This window comes from Stigmatopora nigra, chromosome 22 (genome assembly GCF_051989575.1).
Source record: "Stigmatopora nigra isolate UIUO_SnigA chromosome 22, RoL_Snig_1.1, whole genome shotgun sequence".
NCBI lineage: Eukaryota > Metazoa > Chordata > Actinopteri > Syngnathiformes > Syngnathidae > Stigmatopora > Stigmatopora nigra.
Window position 1 is genome coordinate 6785512 of NC_135529.1, and position 13382 is coordinate 6798893.

At 39.4% G+C, this 13382-nt stretch overlaps 2 protein-coding genes across 3 annotated transcripts; one reads left to right on the forward strand and one right to left on the reverse strand.

Moving 5' to 3' along the window:
- Positions 1 to 38: 38 nt before the first annotated feature.
- LOC144215915 (ankyrin repeat domain-containing protein 31-like) lies at positions 39 to 7505 on the reverse strand. Of its 2 annotated transcripts, XM_077745130.1 has the most exons (13): positions 6438 to 7505; positions 3415 to 3481; positions 3106 to 3338; positions 2857 to 3018; positions 2630 to 2772; positions 2411 to 2546; positions 2152 to 2324; positions 1921 to 2017; positions 1660 to 1756; positions 1280 to 1523; positions 1039 to 1155; positions 668 to 785; positions 39 to 428 (listed from the first exon to the last, which is right to left on the reverse strand). In XM_077745130.1, the coding sequence occupies exons 2-13, from the start codon at positions 3450 to 3452 to the stop codon at positions 295 to 297; spliced, it is 1692 nt and encodes a 563-aa protein (XP_077601256.1). In that variant the 5' UTR covers positions 3453 to 3481; positions 6438 to 7505; the 3' UTR covers positions 39 to 294. The 2 variants fall into 2 exon arrangements, 1 of the variants encoding a protein (XP_077601256.1); XR_013330528.1 differs by lacking the exons at positions 39 to 428; positions 668 to 785; positions 1039 to 1155; ... (7 more) ...; positions 3106 to 3338; positions 3415 to 3481 and adding exons at positions 4700 to 4871; positions 4947 to 5084; positions 5237 to 5301; positions 5423 to 5473 and having other exon boundaries at positions 6438 to 7502.
- LOC144215911 (3-hydroxy-3-methylglutaryl-coenzyme A reductase-like) lies at positions 6836 to 13037 on the forward strand. The gene is made up of 21 exons (XM_077745125.1): positions 6836 to 6966; positions 7044 to 7187; positions 7856 to 8029; positions 8174 to 8285; positions 8367 to 8454; positions 8542 to 8626; positions 8703 to 8808; positions 8981 to 9087; positions 9175 to 9294; positions 9404 to 9564; positions 9676 to 9932; positions 10027 to 10196; positions 10326 to 10520; positions 10596 to 10754; positions 10846 to 11003; positions 11085 to 11190; positions 11276 to 11446; positions 11535 to 11675; positions 11748 to 11906; positions 12102 to 12256; positions 12377 to 13037. The coding sequence occupies exons 3-21, from the start codon at positions 7865 to 7867 to the stop codon at positions 12429 to 12431; spliced, it is 2670 nt and encodes an 889-aa protein (XP_077601251.1). The 5' UTR covers positions 6836 to 6966; positions 7044 to 7187; positions 7856 to 7864; the 3' UTR covers positions 12432 to 13037.
- The last annotated feature ends 345 nt before the right edge of the window (positions 13038 to 13382 follow it).

A 13382-nucleotide genomic window follows, 5' to 3' on the forward strand; every position in this document is an offset into this window, starting at 1 on the left:
CAAGATTTTATTTTTTATTTTTCCTAGTGACTGTTATTAACGCGTATCATTCTGTTTCTAACCGTTTGACTACATTGTTAATATGCATGAGAAGAGACAAGTGAAAAAAACATGTATAAGTATATCGTAAAGACATTTTGAAATCTTATCTATGTTGACTACTAATTATTTATAAAATGTCAATCCTGAAATCAAACAGTGACATAGATTTATGCTCAGAGATGAGGAATCCAATGAAAATTCATGTGTGTTCTTTGAGACACCTCAAATAAAATTTTGGAACTACTGAAGTGGTTACCATCCCAATTGTTGGTCACCCCGGATAAGCATCCCCCAGTAATTGTCGAGTAAAGCATTTGGAATCAGCTCTTCATCAGCCACCAGATAAATTGTCTTGATTTCCATTATATGCTTCCACTTGCTTGACACTGGAAGATACAAGAAATATCCATTGCTACTATCTCAAAGAAAAGGGCAACGGTTCATCTGTTCATCAAATCTTTTCAGAGGCAGACATGATAAGGAGAGAGGAAATTATGAAATCTCCCCTTCCAATAGCTGCTGCACATTGCAATTATTTTGAGTTGTTCAGAAGGAAGTGGAGAAGACAGGAAGTGTGTTGAACTCTCAGAATGAAACTTGTCAGCGGATAGTAGTGACAACTGACCTGTTATACCCGTTTCCACAGTAGAACTAGTGCTGCCATGTTTTACAGTCGTTTCAGAGGATTTTGATTCAGGCCTTTTACTGCGAGGATGGGACAAACATTTTTCATGGAAAATCACCTGGAAAAGGACAGAGAAATGGTTAGCTTAAAGAAAAAGGAACTAATTTGCACACACAGCCGTTGTAACCGGGAAAGAAACCCAGAGCTGATGAAATAGTACCCTTCAACAATAATGTCGCATTCATAAAGTCCTCTTCTCAGTTTTCCTAAGTACATCAATTTGCTGGCGTGTGTACAAACTAATGTTTACGTGAAATTGTTAGGAATGGGACAGCAGTAGAGATGCTTAACTATTTAACAAGTTGGCTAACCTTTTCCTGGACACACTGACTGGGACTAATTGGGATGTTGTTAACAGTGGCAGAGTGCAGTTGAAACTCGGGAGAAAGGCTGTTCTTTACAAATCCATCCCCTTGCAAACAGCCTCCCTTAGTGGACAAAAAGAGTAGCGTAAGTACATGCTGACCACATTTCGTATGAGTCATAGCAGAAATCACAGCAAGATTTAGAAATGTTCAAAGGAGTTGAATAAGGTCAACCAACAGCTCTCACCTTGAAGAAAAACTTTACAACATTTTGGCTTGAAATTTTCACTTTTTGTATAAGTGGGCCTGGCAAGTCTTGCACTGCTTGACTGATATGACTGGTTGGGTGACTGATGAACTTTGTAGTATTGTCGTGCAATTGTATCATATCACGTTGCTTCTCAAGGATGGCTACTATGTTTCGTTGTCTTGTAGCAAGGGAGATAAGTTGAATTCTTACCACACTTTGACTTTTGGGTGAAGTCATACTTCTGTGTTGAAAAAAAAAACAACAACACATTTTTTTTTACAAAAATGATAATGTCATTGAAGCTCTGCCATGTCAAAAATACTTAGAAAAAGTTCTTGACTGGTGTAGCAGGGAAGGATTTATAGAAGAAACCTGACTTGTATTTGTTGGTGAGCTGATGCTTCTCCAGATGTTGCCTGGCAAGGACTTTGGTTAGTGCAGTAAGAATCTCTGTAAATGCTTTGTAATATCGGACTGTAAAAAAGTAAAACAAAAAATTACACATTATTTCTTGCTTACATTAAACATTGTAATATTTTGTAACATTGTTAAAGCATCAGCAGTAATATCTGTGATTGAAGTTGTTGTTAGAAAAAAGTACAGATGAACACTATTATTGTTTTCAGCTGCAGTTCTACCTCCATCTTCACGTCCTGTCATGGGCCAGGTTGACATTTCCATTTGCTTCTTTGCCACATCCTTTAAAATCTTTTTTATGGCCAGTGATTGTTTCCACTAGGAGGAAAAAAAGGGGGAATGCCAATAAGTCAGTGAAGATCCCTGAACACCAAACAATACAACAACTTATCACTATCAATATAGCAACTCTATCTTGGCTCAGTGGTTAGTTAGTTTTAACTCAAGCTCACATAATCAGTTGTTGTGCCATTCTCTCTCAATGGAACTTCCGCAAATTGTATGGCTCCGTCTCCATCTGCTGATTGTCTGACAGGTGTAATTGCTGTTGTGTCACTTTCAGTGGAACAGATGCTTAAAAGGTCGAGTGGTTGCTCAAGGCAGGGAGCCTCAGTGGGAATTTCACCTTGAGGTAAAAAGACAATTGTTGGATTCTCAATCAGGTTAGAAGGCATTGATTTTGATTGGTAAAATGATTAATGAGATTTTCACCACGCTGGACTGGAATTGAGGATGATGCCAACAGCAGCTCTTTTATATCTTTTCGCTCAGCCATGTCAATTGCACAGACGCCAAGTTCATTCCTGTCACGAGGCTGTGAGCCATGCCAGAGGAGAATCTCAACTACCTGAATATCACATATAGAACATACACATTTCTTGGGAAACATTCAAATATACACTCCATGAGCCGTTTATCTGTCCTATTCACCCGATAATGTCCACACGCCACAGCATCATGTAAAGAGCTGTTGCCATCATGGTTTGTAGCATTGACATTAGCTCCAGCATTCAACAGCTCCTGGACCACCTCCAAATGACCCTCTTTGGAGGCCTCATGGAGAGCTGTGCCCCCTGAAAAAAGGGTTGAAAACAGATGGTAATGAAATGACAAAGAAAAAACAAAATAGTCAAGGGGAATATTAATTCTAAACCAACCGGCATAATCTTCCATGTTTACTTCGATCCCGTTTTGAAGGAGGGCTTTGACACAAGCCACATCTCCTCTTCTGCATGCTTTGTGAAGAACCACTTTTCTATTGCATTCTCTCCTCTGAAGTTGTCTTCTGCGAATCATATTCCAATTTTCTGGGACGTTTTCTGAAAAGGATGAAACGTTGAGTAATAGTACGTAATGTAATATAAACACGTATGCATCTCAGATGTGGGTGTTTGGTTATCACTTACCGCCGCTTGCAACACACTCCGTCAAGTTTCCCCATTCCGTCCCTGAAGGGGTCTTCACAAGACTTATTGACGACTTATTTTTCTGCACCTTTGCTATGGTTTGGAGGGATGAATGATGTATTTCAGATTCTGCATGTGTTCCTCTTCCTCGGATGGGTTCCAAGTCATGTAACAGACTTATAGAGTCATCACTGGATGTCTCATGTTCCAGATTGTAGCTGTCAATCCTTTCCCTTCAACAGAAAAATGTCAAATGTTGGCCACCTAAAAATTGAGGTTGAAGGCAATGATGCTACCAGTAATACTCACCCATTTGTGAAACCATTACTGATGACTGGGTCAGACATGTCACAATCTTCCTGGTATTCTTTTAGTCCTGGAAAAGAAACATTTACAACAACTTCAGCAAAATAGATATCAGGAAAATAAACCACGATAAATTGTCACATGCATCTCAAATTTTGCTGCTACAACATTTGAATCACAGAAGAGGAAAAAACACCTACAATATATTTCTTACTTGGAGTCAAGTAAAATATTTCAACATTTAAGATATTGTAAATCATGACAAGGACAACATAATTACTGTGGGAAATGCTTTATTGAACAACCTTCAATATGTTCTCATCAAGGAAAAATGAACATTGATACAATGAGTGAGAATCAAATTACCCAAACTAATGGGAAACATTTAGCTATGAGGAGATAATACTTTCTGGAAGCTGAAAAATCAGCCATATAAACAATGCTTCAGGGTTAGCAGAAATTTTGTGTGGCATAAATATTCCAACTTTCTGACTCGGAACTCTCTCCCAAATAATTAATAGTGTGGTCACTGTCTGTCTCTTCTCCTGAAAGATCTTGAGTCAGGCTGTTATTGTCCTTTGTTGAAAGTAGCTGGCTTGCTGGAGGCAGAGGAACAATTGCAGGAACACATTTAAGCTTGTTAGCACAAGAATCAAAAACAACACGAACTGGAATATACTTGTGCATATAAATACCACTCGTCAAGGTCTTCGGATTTCCTTTGGGCACTCCAGTTTGGTTTTGTTTGGATGAATCCGATTCTTTATTCTGAACATCTTCCTGTCACAGAAGAAGAAAAAGTTGACATTTGACATATGCAACGATCCGGGATTTTATTTAAAATGACAGCTATGTGGATTTGTTTATTCTGAGGAAAAACCTTCCCAGATTACAAATCCCCATTAAGTGTTTCCGTTAACCAACTCAATTTATAATTTCATATTATAAAAAGAAGTTAATAGATCACTAGGAGACACATTGTAGAGGGACAATTGCCACATTTTATCAAAGACAATGAATTATGAATGTTGGATCATTATTAAACATCAAAATACGTGTTTTTCACTAGAAATTACTCTTGTCAACTTTGACAATATTTGCAATATGTCCATTCTGGGTACTCTTAGGTTGTTTTTAGGCACCTGTACTTGACAAGAAGGTCTTACGTTAATTCCAAATGTAGTTTGTTCCTCTTTGGCTTTGGACTGTTGCTGTTTATGTTTTTGAAGCAACTCAACTATCTGTAGTCAGATAAAAATATAGAGTATCGAACAAATGCGGACAAAAACATTCCTTTATATTAGTATTTTTAAGTACCCTTTTATTGCCAAATTTGATTGCTTCATGCAACGGTGTAGCTTTGTTTCGTGATTCAATGTTGACCGAAGCTCCAGCATTAATCAAACAACAACAAGCCTCATACTGATTCCGGACAGCGGCTTCGTGTAGGGCTGTTCGTCCTGTAGGCAAGAAAACTGAAAGCTTCAAACAAAACAAAAATGCTTTAAACAGTTTGAGTTTACACTGCATTTTACCTGTATTGTCAGTTCTATTGACATTTGCTCCAAGCTTCAGTGTGTCTTTCAAAAGCTGAATATCGGCCTTCAATACAGCTTCATGGAGCAAAGTCTCGCCAAAGCGATTTCTACGATTCATACGTTTGATTGCTTTGCCTGTGCATGTAAAAAAAAAAAAACAAAGCCAAACAAAAACATTTCAAAAGGTAATCATACATTTCAGTAACCTTCTCCATTCTAAATGGAAGTCAGAAAAATGAAATATCATATGAAATACTAATGCTTTAAGAAACTAGTTATTGTCAAACCTTTCTGTGTTGGTATTGTTTTGTTACGAGCAGGTGCAGTTGTCTTTATTTTCTTTTGAACATTTCTGTAACAGACAGATGATTTAACTGGTAAATATAATAGTCATGAATGTGCCACATTGTAGTATTACATTTTTCAATCCATTACATTGTTTAATTTGAAAAAGAAAAAAAAGAGCACTTTACCTTTTATTCCTTGCCATGCTCCTTTAAAAATGTGTGTGTGTGAATGAATTCCTGTGAGATGATGGACGTGTCACTAAATTGGAGCCACTTTTGTGGAAATAAAACAGTGTGAAATCGAAACACCTAACATGAGATTATTTCAGGGTATGGAAGAACTCAAAATTGGTCAAATAGGGGGTATATTAAATGGAGGGTACATTAATTGGGGGGTATATTAATTCATTTAATATACCCCCCATTCAACATACCCCCATTTAATATACCCCCCCACCCCATTTAATATACCCCTATTTAATATAACCCCATTTAATATACGCCCCAACAAATATACCTCCAATTAATATACTCATTTTAACATTAGGTGAAACCCCTATTCAATCAATGTTAAATAATAATCACTAATTGGGTGAACAGGAAAAAAAAATAACTGTCAGTCTGATCTTTATAAAACTTGGTGGGAAGTTTACCACTTATAAAATAGATAATAACTGCCAAATATTGTGAGTATTTGTAAAGAATTATTGAAATTATTGCCAAATTACAATTCCCAAAATGGATTAACTTTGCCTATAGTTGTTTCTACTCACACTGTACTAACACTTATAGATGTTGGTAGGTTGAAGGTGTTCATGACTATTATTCAGGCAGTGGCTTCGTAGCCGTAGTTTCTGACTATTTACCCCACACATAATACTTACCGGCTAAATGGCCATATGGGGCCATATAGGCTATTTGACCGGTTACCGGCTAAGGAGCCACTGCCGCCAGGGCAACCATTTAAAAAACGAATGAATGTTACCATATTAAACACATTTATGGAGACTATGAAATTACCATAGTAATAATTTACGATAACATCATGACAACAAGTATTATTCATGTCAGCTAGCTTCCTAGCTTAAAGAAAATGGGCAGTCTGAACTTATTTGCTGTAACGTTTTCTCTCATTAAAAAACAAACAAACAAACATATATATAACATGGGATATATTGGTAAGACCATGAGCTTTAATTACCTGTAAAATCTCCGCTGTCCTGCTTATAGTAGAATTAAAGTCAATTGTTTTTGTCGAAAACTGTCAAAACATGCATATGCAGAACATCCACTTTTCTGGTACCGTGACGTCATTCAAGTAGCGCAAAAGTACTATTTAAAGTACTAGCTGCCTACTATGCACAAGAAGAAAATAATCTTCCTGCTAAACAGCAAGTGATTAGCGTAATATTTGTATTGTTTTAATTAATTGATCGACGTCTGTAGGTAACTAAACAAAAGTCAACATGAAATGTGGTTCCACTGCGAGATAATTAGGGGCACTTAGAATAGCAATAAAGATCCCTTGAGAATAAACAATGGAGATTTGTTTTGTTTTGCACTGAATTTTAAATGTAGCAAAACCGGGTCTTCCATCAGATGAATCGTATACTGAGCTGGTCTGACGCAGATATCTGAGCGCAGTGGTTCGATGAGGCGTCCTCGCGCGGGCTCCGCCCACTTCAGCGTTACCTAGGAAACGGGGCGTGGAATACGCGTCACCGAAAAAGGTGAGCGTTGTGATTGGCTCAGCCCTCGTATGATGCAGTAGCGTGCCATGGTTCCATGTGGCCTCGCTTAATTGCAGAATCGGCTCAAGTTGACGATGGGAGCGATTTTGCGAGAGGCAAGTCCGGCCCACCCGCTCGCCCCTTGACTCGGGCAACCTTGATCGTTAGATCCTCGTCACATTCCACCCTCACTTCCTCTTCACCCTTCTGCACTGTCACAGGTAAGACCCAATGTTAGATCTTGAATGAATTTAGACAAGGGGACGTCTTCTACTGCTTGTATTTTTTTGTCAAACTGTAACATACTTTGAAATTGTATTGTTGTTGTTGTTGGGATGAATCAAAGATTCACAAATACTTAGAAGGAATACTTCATGATAAATACTGTACTGCATATATTTATAGCATAAACAGTTATAGATATGTGCAAGTTAAGTTAAAGCCTGGACTGCTTTAAAGTAGAAGAAAACTATTAATATAAATAAATACATATAATAAGGGGAATTATTGTTGTGATTGTAATGTATTCATTTCACATTTAGTTCTAATTCTGTCAAATGAGTGAACTAGTTGATTTTTTGCAATTTTGCACCTAAACAAGTAGTAGATTCAGGCTATCATGTTTATATTTATAGGTTTAATATGGCTGTGGTAAACAAAATTATTACTCTATTTCCATACTTTTGGTAATTGTGATGCAATATTTGTATTATGATTACAATCCATCGATCCGGATCGACACATCGATTAGATAAGCAATGATGCAATCAAATTGACATGCAAAACATTGGTCAACGTTGTCATCTTTTCAATAATCGCTTTTGATTAAAGAATGTCTGATGGATTTTACTCTTAAAATTTGGTGTTTTCCTATTGTGGTTTGGAACAGCCCTCCGCCATGCTGACCCATCTGTTCCGCCTTCACGGCCATGTGGTGGCCTCCCATCCTTGGGAGGTCATTGTGAGCACCGTCACCCTCACCGTTTGCATGATGTCTATGAATATGTTCACTGGAAATGACCAGATCTGTGGCTGGAACTTTGACTGCCCCAAAACAGATGAGGTAAGTGAATGAATGCAATGAGTCATTCTACCTTAAAATTGTTTGCAAAAAGACACCCGCTTCTATTTGGGAGTCCTTAACCTTATTGTTTGCCTATATTTGTGCAAACTTTTTTTTAAAACTGCTTTAAAATGCTTTTTACAGCAAATTCTGAGCAGCGACATCATCATCCTGACCATTACAAGATGCATTGCTATTATCTACATTTACTTCCAGTTCCAAAGTTTAAGACAATTGGGATCCAAATATATTTTAGGTATGACAATTGTTGCTAATACACAGAGTGATACCTTAAATTAGTACTGTATGTGATTTTGGACTCCTCCATTCTTTTTAGGTATTGCAGGCCTATTCACAATTTTTTCCAGCTTTGTATTCAGCACAGTGGTTATTCACTTCCTTGATAAAGAACTAACCGGCCTCAAGTAAGATTTTTTTAAACTGCTATATATATTTTTTTTTTAAATTAGAGAAACTTCAACAATTTTACAGTGTTTTTCCATATCTTCCAGTGAAGCGCTACCTTTCTTTCTACTTCTGATTGACCTATCCAAAGCTTGTGCTCTGGCCAAGTTTGCCCTCAGCTCCAGTTCCCAGGTACAAAAACATGTGCAGTGTAACCCATGTAAAACGAATATTTGCTATTATTTTAACGTGTTTTTTTTGTCTTCAGGAGGAAGTCCGTGAGAATATTGCTCGAGGTATGGCAGTACTGGGACCGGCATTTACCTTAGATGCCCTGGTGGAGTGCTTGGTGATCGGAGTGGGAACCATGTCAGGTACGATATCGCCGTCGGGCAAGAATTCCATTGGTTATCCTCATGTGTGATGCATTCCGTGAATGATTGGGTCTATCAGTAGAAAGAAAACAAAATGAAAACCAGAAACATGTGTACTCATTGAGTCTGCTTTCCCAGAAATGTTCAACTATTGTGTAATTGTGTATTACAGGTGTTCGACAGTTGGAAATTATGTGCTGCTTTGGGTGTATGTCTATTTTGGCCAACTATTTTGTCTTCATGACATTCTTCCCTGCATGTGTGTCTCTGGTGCTCGAGGTAAGTTTCGTTTATCCAAGTGGGCTCTATTGTATTCCAAAATCTTTCCATTTGATTTCAATAATTTATCTATATCATTTCCTTTAGGTGTCTCGTGAGAGTCAGGAAGGCCATCCCATTTGGCAACTGAGCCACTTCTCTCGGGTGCTGGAAGAAGAACAGGATAACAAACCAAATCCCGTCACCCAGAGAGTCAAAATAATAATGGTAATTGCTCTCTTACAGCATTTTTTTGGTTCGGTTTGATTCTTTCATTATTGTTTTTTCTTCATTCCGAGAATGTGCGTGATGTGTTTTGCATTTCTTTTGTCTGCAGTCTCTGGGCCTGGTCATGGTTCATGCCCACAGTAGGTGGATCGCTGAGCCCTTGCTGTTCAATGCTACAGGTGGAATTCCACTGGGTGGCATGGATGAATCGCACCTCTCACCAAGAAGAATCGAACCAGAAATACCCCTGTGGCATTTTTACCTCACGAGGTACTGAAAGTGGACGTGAATTGCCAGAAATGGCGGTGTTACATTTTTTAGCCATGGAGAAAAACTGTGATTTTTAATGTTTTTCTTTGCTTTCTTAATGTTTTCCCTCAGAATGATCACCATGGATGTTGAGCAGGTGATCTGTCTGGCCTTGGCTCTGCTGTTGACCATTAAATACATCTTTTTCGAGCAAGAGGAGACGGAGTCTTCCCTATCAATAAAGAATCCGATCACAATGTCCAGCCAGTCCGTGGCTCCGCGACAGGCCACAGAAACATGCTACAGGAAGGATCCTGCTCTTCTCCAATGCCCACCAACCTCTTCCAATTTGCCTTCTACTACTACTACACCCAACAAGGAAGATATAGGTATGCTGCTGCTCAATTATAATCAGAGAGAATTCTTCAGTAAACATTTTACTCTTGTGGCACAACAACTCACTTCTTTCAATCGTTTCTCCAGATGAAGTCATCCGGCCCCTGCTTGCTTCTGTCAATGATTCTGGGTCTACTAACATCTCCAATCTTGGTGAAGAAGAAGAGAAAAAATCTGAAATCACCGAGGCGCAGCTTCCGCCTCCATTAACGCCTCGTAGCCTTGATGAATGCACGGCTATTCTCAACAATCCAGAGGTAAGAGACCTCCACTTGACCTCGTACAGTCCAAGTCAAAAGTTTTGAGAGACTTTCTCCTCCTACTGAATGGTAAAATGGCTCATTTGACCTGAAGTAGATCCCATACACAAATGGCTTGTTTTCCAGAAAGGGGCTCGTTTTCTGAATGACGATGAGGTGATCATGTTAGTCAATTCAAAACACATTCCGTCTTACAAACTGGAGGCCGTCATGGAAACACCTGAGAGAGGTGTGGCCATACGTCGACAGATGATCTCCGCAAAGCTCCCTTCGCCCACTGCACTCTCGACGTTGCCGTTTACCGATTACGACTATTCCAAGGTGAGATCAATCGGCTGCATTCAACAAAAGTCTGCTGTATTTTCTATTTGACATCTCTGTGAATTTGTCCTCCAGGTTATGGGCACCTGTTGCGAGAACGTAATTGGATATATGCCTGTACCGGTGGGCGTGGCGGGGCCGCTACATCTGGATGGAAAGCACTTCCAAGTTCCCATGGCGACAACAGAGGGATGCCTGGTAGCCAGCACCAATCGGGGATGTCGAGCAATTGCGGTAAATTTTGTACTCTTTGTTTAAAGCGTAATTAAGTGGTATGAGTTGAGAGTTCAGCTGAACTGAATAATTTCGATCTCTGTCTTTGTAGCTTGGAGGTGGAGCCAGAAGTTGCATCCTGGCTGACAGTATGACCCGAGGACCCGTGGTAAGACTTCCTTCTGCCTGCCAGGCTGCTGAGGTCAAAGCTTGGCTAGAGAGCAAAGATGGTTTCCAAGAGATCAAAGAAACCTTTGACAGCACCAGCAGGTAAAACCCGAGCTTGCTTGTTGGCATTTACGTACGTTGCGTTGGCAAAAACGAATCACACGTGTGGTTGATTTGTGGCAGGTTTGCTCGTCTACAGAAGCTACTGGTTGGTCTGGCTGGGAGAAATCTGTACATTCGTTTTCATTCCAAGACAGGGGATGCAATGGGAATGAATATGATCTCAAAGGTGAGAGATTCATGAAGTCAGTGATCATTTCCCTTCAAAACATAGTGTATGGCTCATTCTAAAAGAGTATCAATTCCTGTTGCAGGGTACTGAGCAGGCTTTGAGCAAGCTTCGGCAACACTTTCCAGAGCTGCAGGTTTTGGCTGTCAGTGGGAACTATTGTACTGATAAGAAACCAGCTGCGATCAACTGGATCGAAGGAAGAGGAAAATCGGCAGTTTCCGAGGCTACCATCCCGGCCAAAGTGGTCAAAGAGGTACGTTGAGCAACTTTGAACCTGCACACTTTGGGGGAATTCTTTCATTACATATTTATTTTAATACTTCTATTACTAATCATTTCAGATTTTGAAGACCTCGACGGCAGCTTTGGTGGAGGTGAATATCAACAAAAACCTGGTGGGTTCCGCTATGGCTGGCAGTATTGGTGGATTTAACGCGCATGCAGCCAACCTGGTAGCTGCCATATACATTGCCTGTGGACAGGTAGTAAAATTCTCCTTGTGCTTAGTATTTTTTAATGGCTTTCTTAGTTTCACATTAAAATGTGTACTTCAGGATCCTGCACAGTCGGTGAGCAGCAGTAACTGCATCACCCTGATGGAGGCATCGGGTCCTACAGGTGAAGACCTTTACATCAGCTGCACCATGCCCTCTATAGAGCTCGGCACTGTAGGAGGAGGAACCAACCTTCTTCCCCAGCAAGCTTGCCTTCAGGTAGGCTTGCATGATATGACTCTATATATCATTTCAGGCAGTGCAATACACCATATTAACATTTAAGATTATTTTGATCCATTTTTTTCCCTTGTTCAAAAAGTTATGGTGCTTTAGTTTGTACTTACGCGTGATTCAGATGGTGGAGTAGTTCAAAATCTTTGAGTCAGGCATTTTGTTTGGACGTGTGCCCAGATGTTGGGCGTACAGGGGGCCAGTGAGACTTGTCCGGGGGAGAATGCCAGGCAGCTCGCCAAGGTGGTTTGTGCCACTGTGCTGGCTGGGGAACTGTCACTCATGTCCGCGCTGGCTGCTGGCCACCTGGTCAAGAGTCACATGACACATAACAGGTAAGCGTTTATGTTCAATTTAGTTGAACCAGAGGAAGTTATTCTACTCAGTGGTTGTTTAGAAAAAAGAAAATGAAATTGTAGGAAGGCAATGCTTAATCCATTCAATTCTGTCTTTAGATCCAAGGCCAATCTCCAGGAGACTGTGGGAACTTGCACCAAGCAAGCCTCATGAGCAGAAAGGCAGATACTTGAACAGTATACGTGAAAACGGGAGTGAAATAACTGCAAAGTGATTACAACAGCAGTATTTGGTCTGGTTTTGCCAATTTCTGTTTCTTCTCAACAGTCAAGTAACTTTTGTTTTCATGTGAATGGAGGTCTTCTAAACCCGTCTCACAATAAATGCACAAAGAAAGTAGTAGCATCCAAAGGTTAACTGTGTGAATGTTGAGCGTGGGTGGGTTACACATAATGTACATATGATTGTATCATAAATGTAAGAAATCATTTGCTATTGTACCATGCAATATGGACACAATTGGATGCAACCTTGAAGGAGCTGTATTGTTTAAAAGTGGTCAGTACATTTTTCTTGGATCATTATGTGGAAGAAGACCCTCGGACTAGACAAATGTTCCATTTCACATGCTAAACTGCTTATGCCAAGTGGTTCTTGTGAATGGGAACAAAGACTTTTGGATTGACTTGGATGCTGCAAACGATTGATTACATTTCTTGATGCCTTAAAACAAACCAAAGACTGATTTGCCCGGGGTCTACAAGACCACTGAATAGCACCATGTTCCTCTTTAGGAACAATAAACGTTTTTTAAAGACATTTTGTTCAGTGGCATTATTTAAATACATAACTGAACACTTAAAGGAGTCCTTTTAAACATACTCAAATCATTTTGAAATGAACAAATGCTTAAAATATGTTAACATGAGACTTTTCAATCTGATGTTGCCACAAGAGGGAGCTTGCATCTCGGAAAATAAAAGGTACGCATTGCTGGGTTGTCTGCCAGAATTCACCCAGTTACAATGTAGTAAACCAAATCATGATGACTTTACTAGATTGGATTAAAGGTTATGTCATGATCAAACAGATGACAGTGTTAAAGCACATTTAAAATGAAACAGGATTTTGAAAGATACTAGGCAAAATCCAATCTTAATAGTT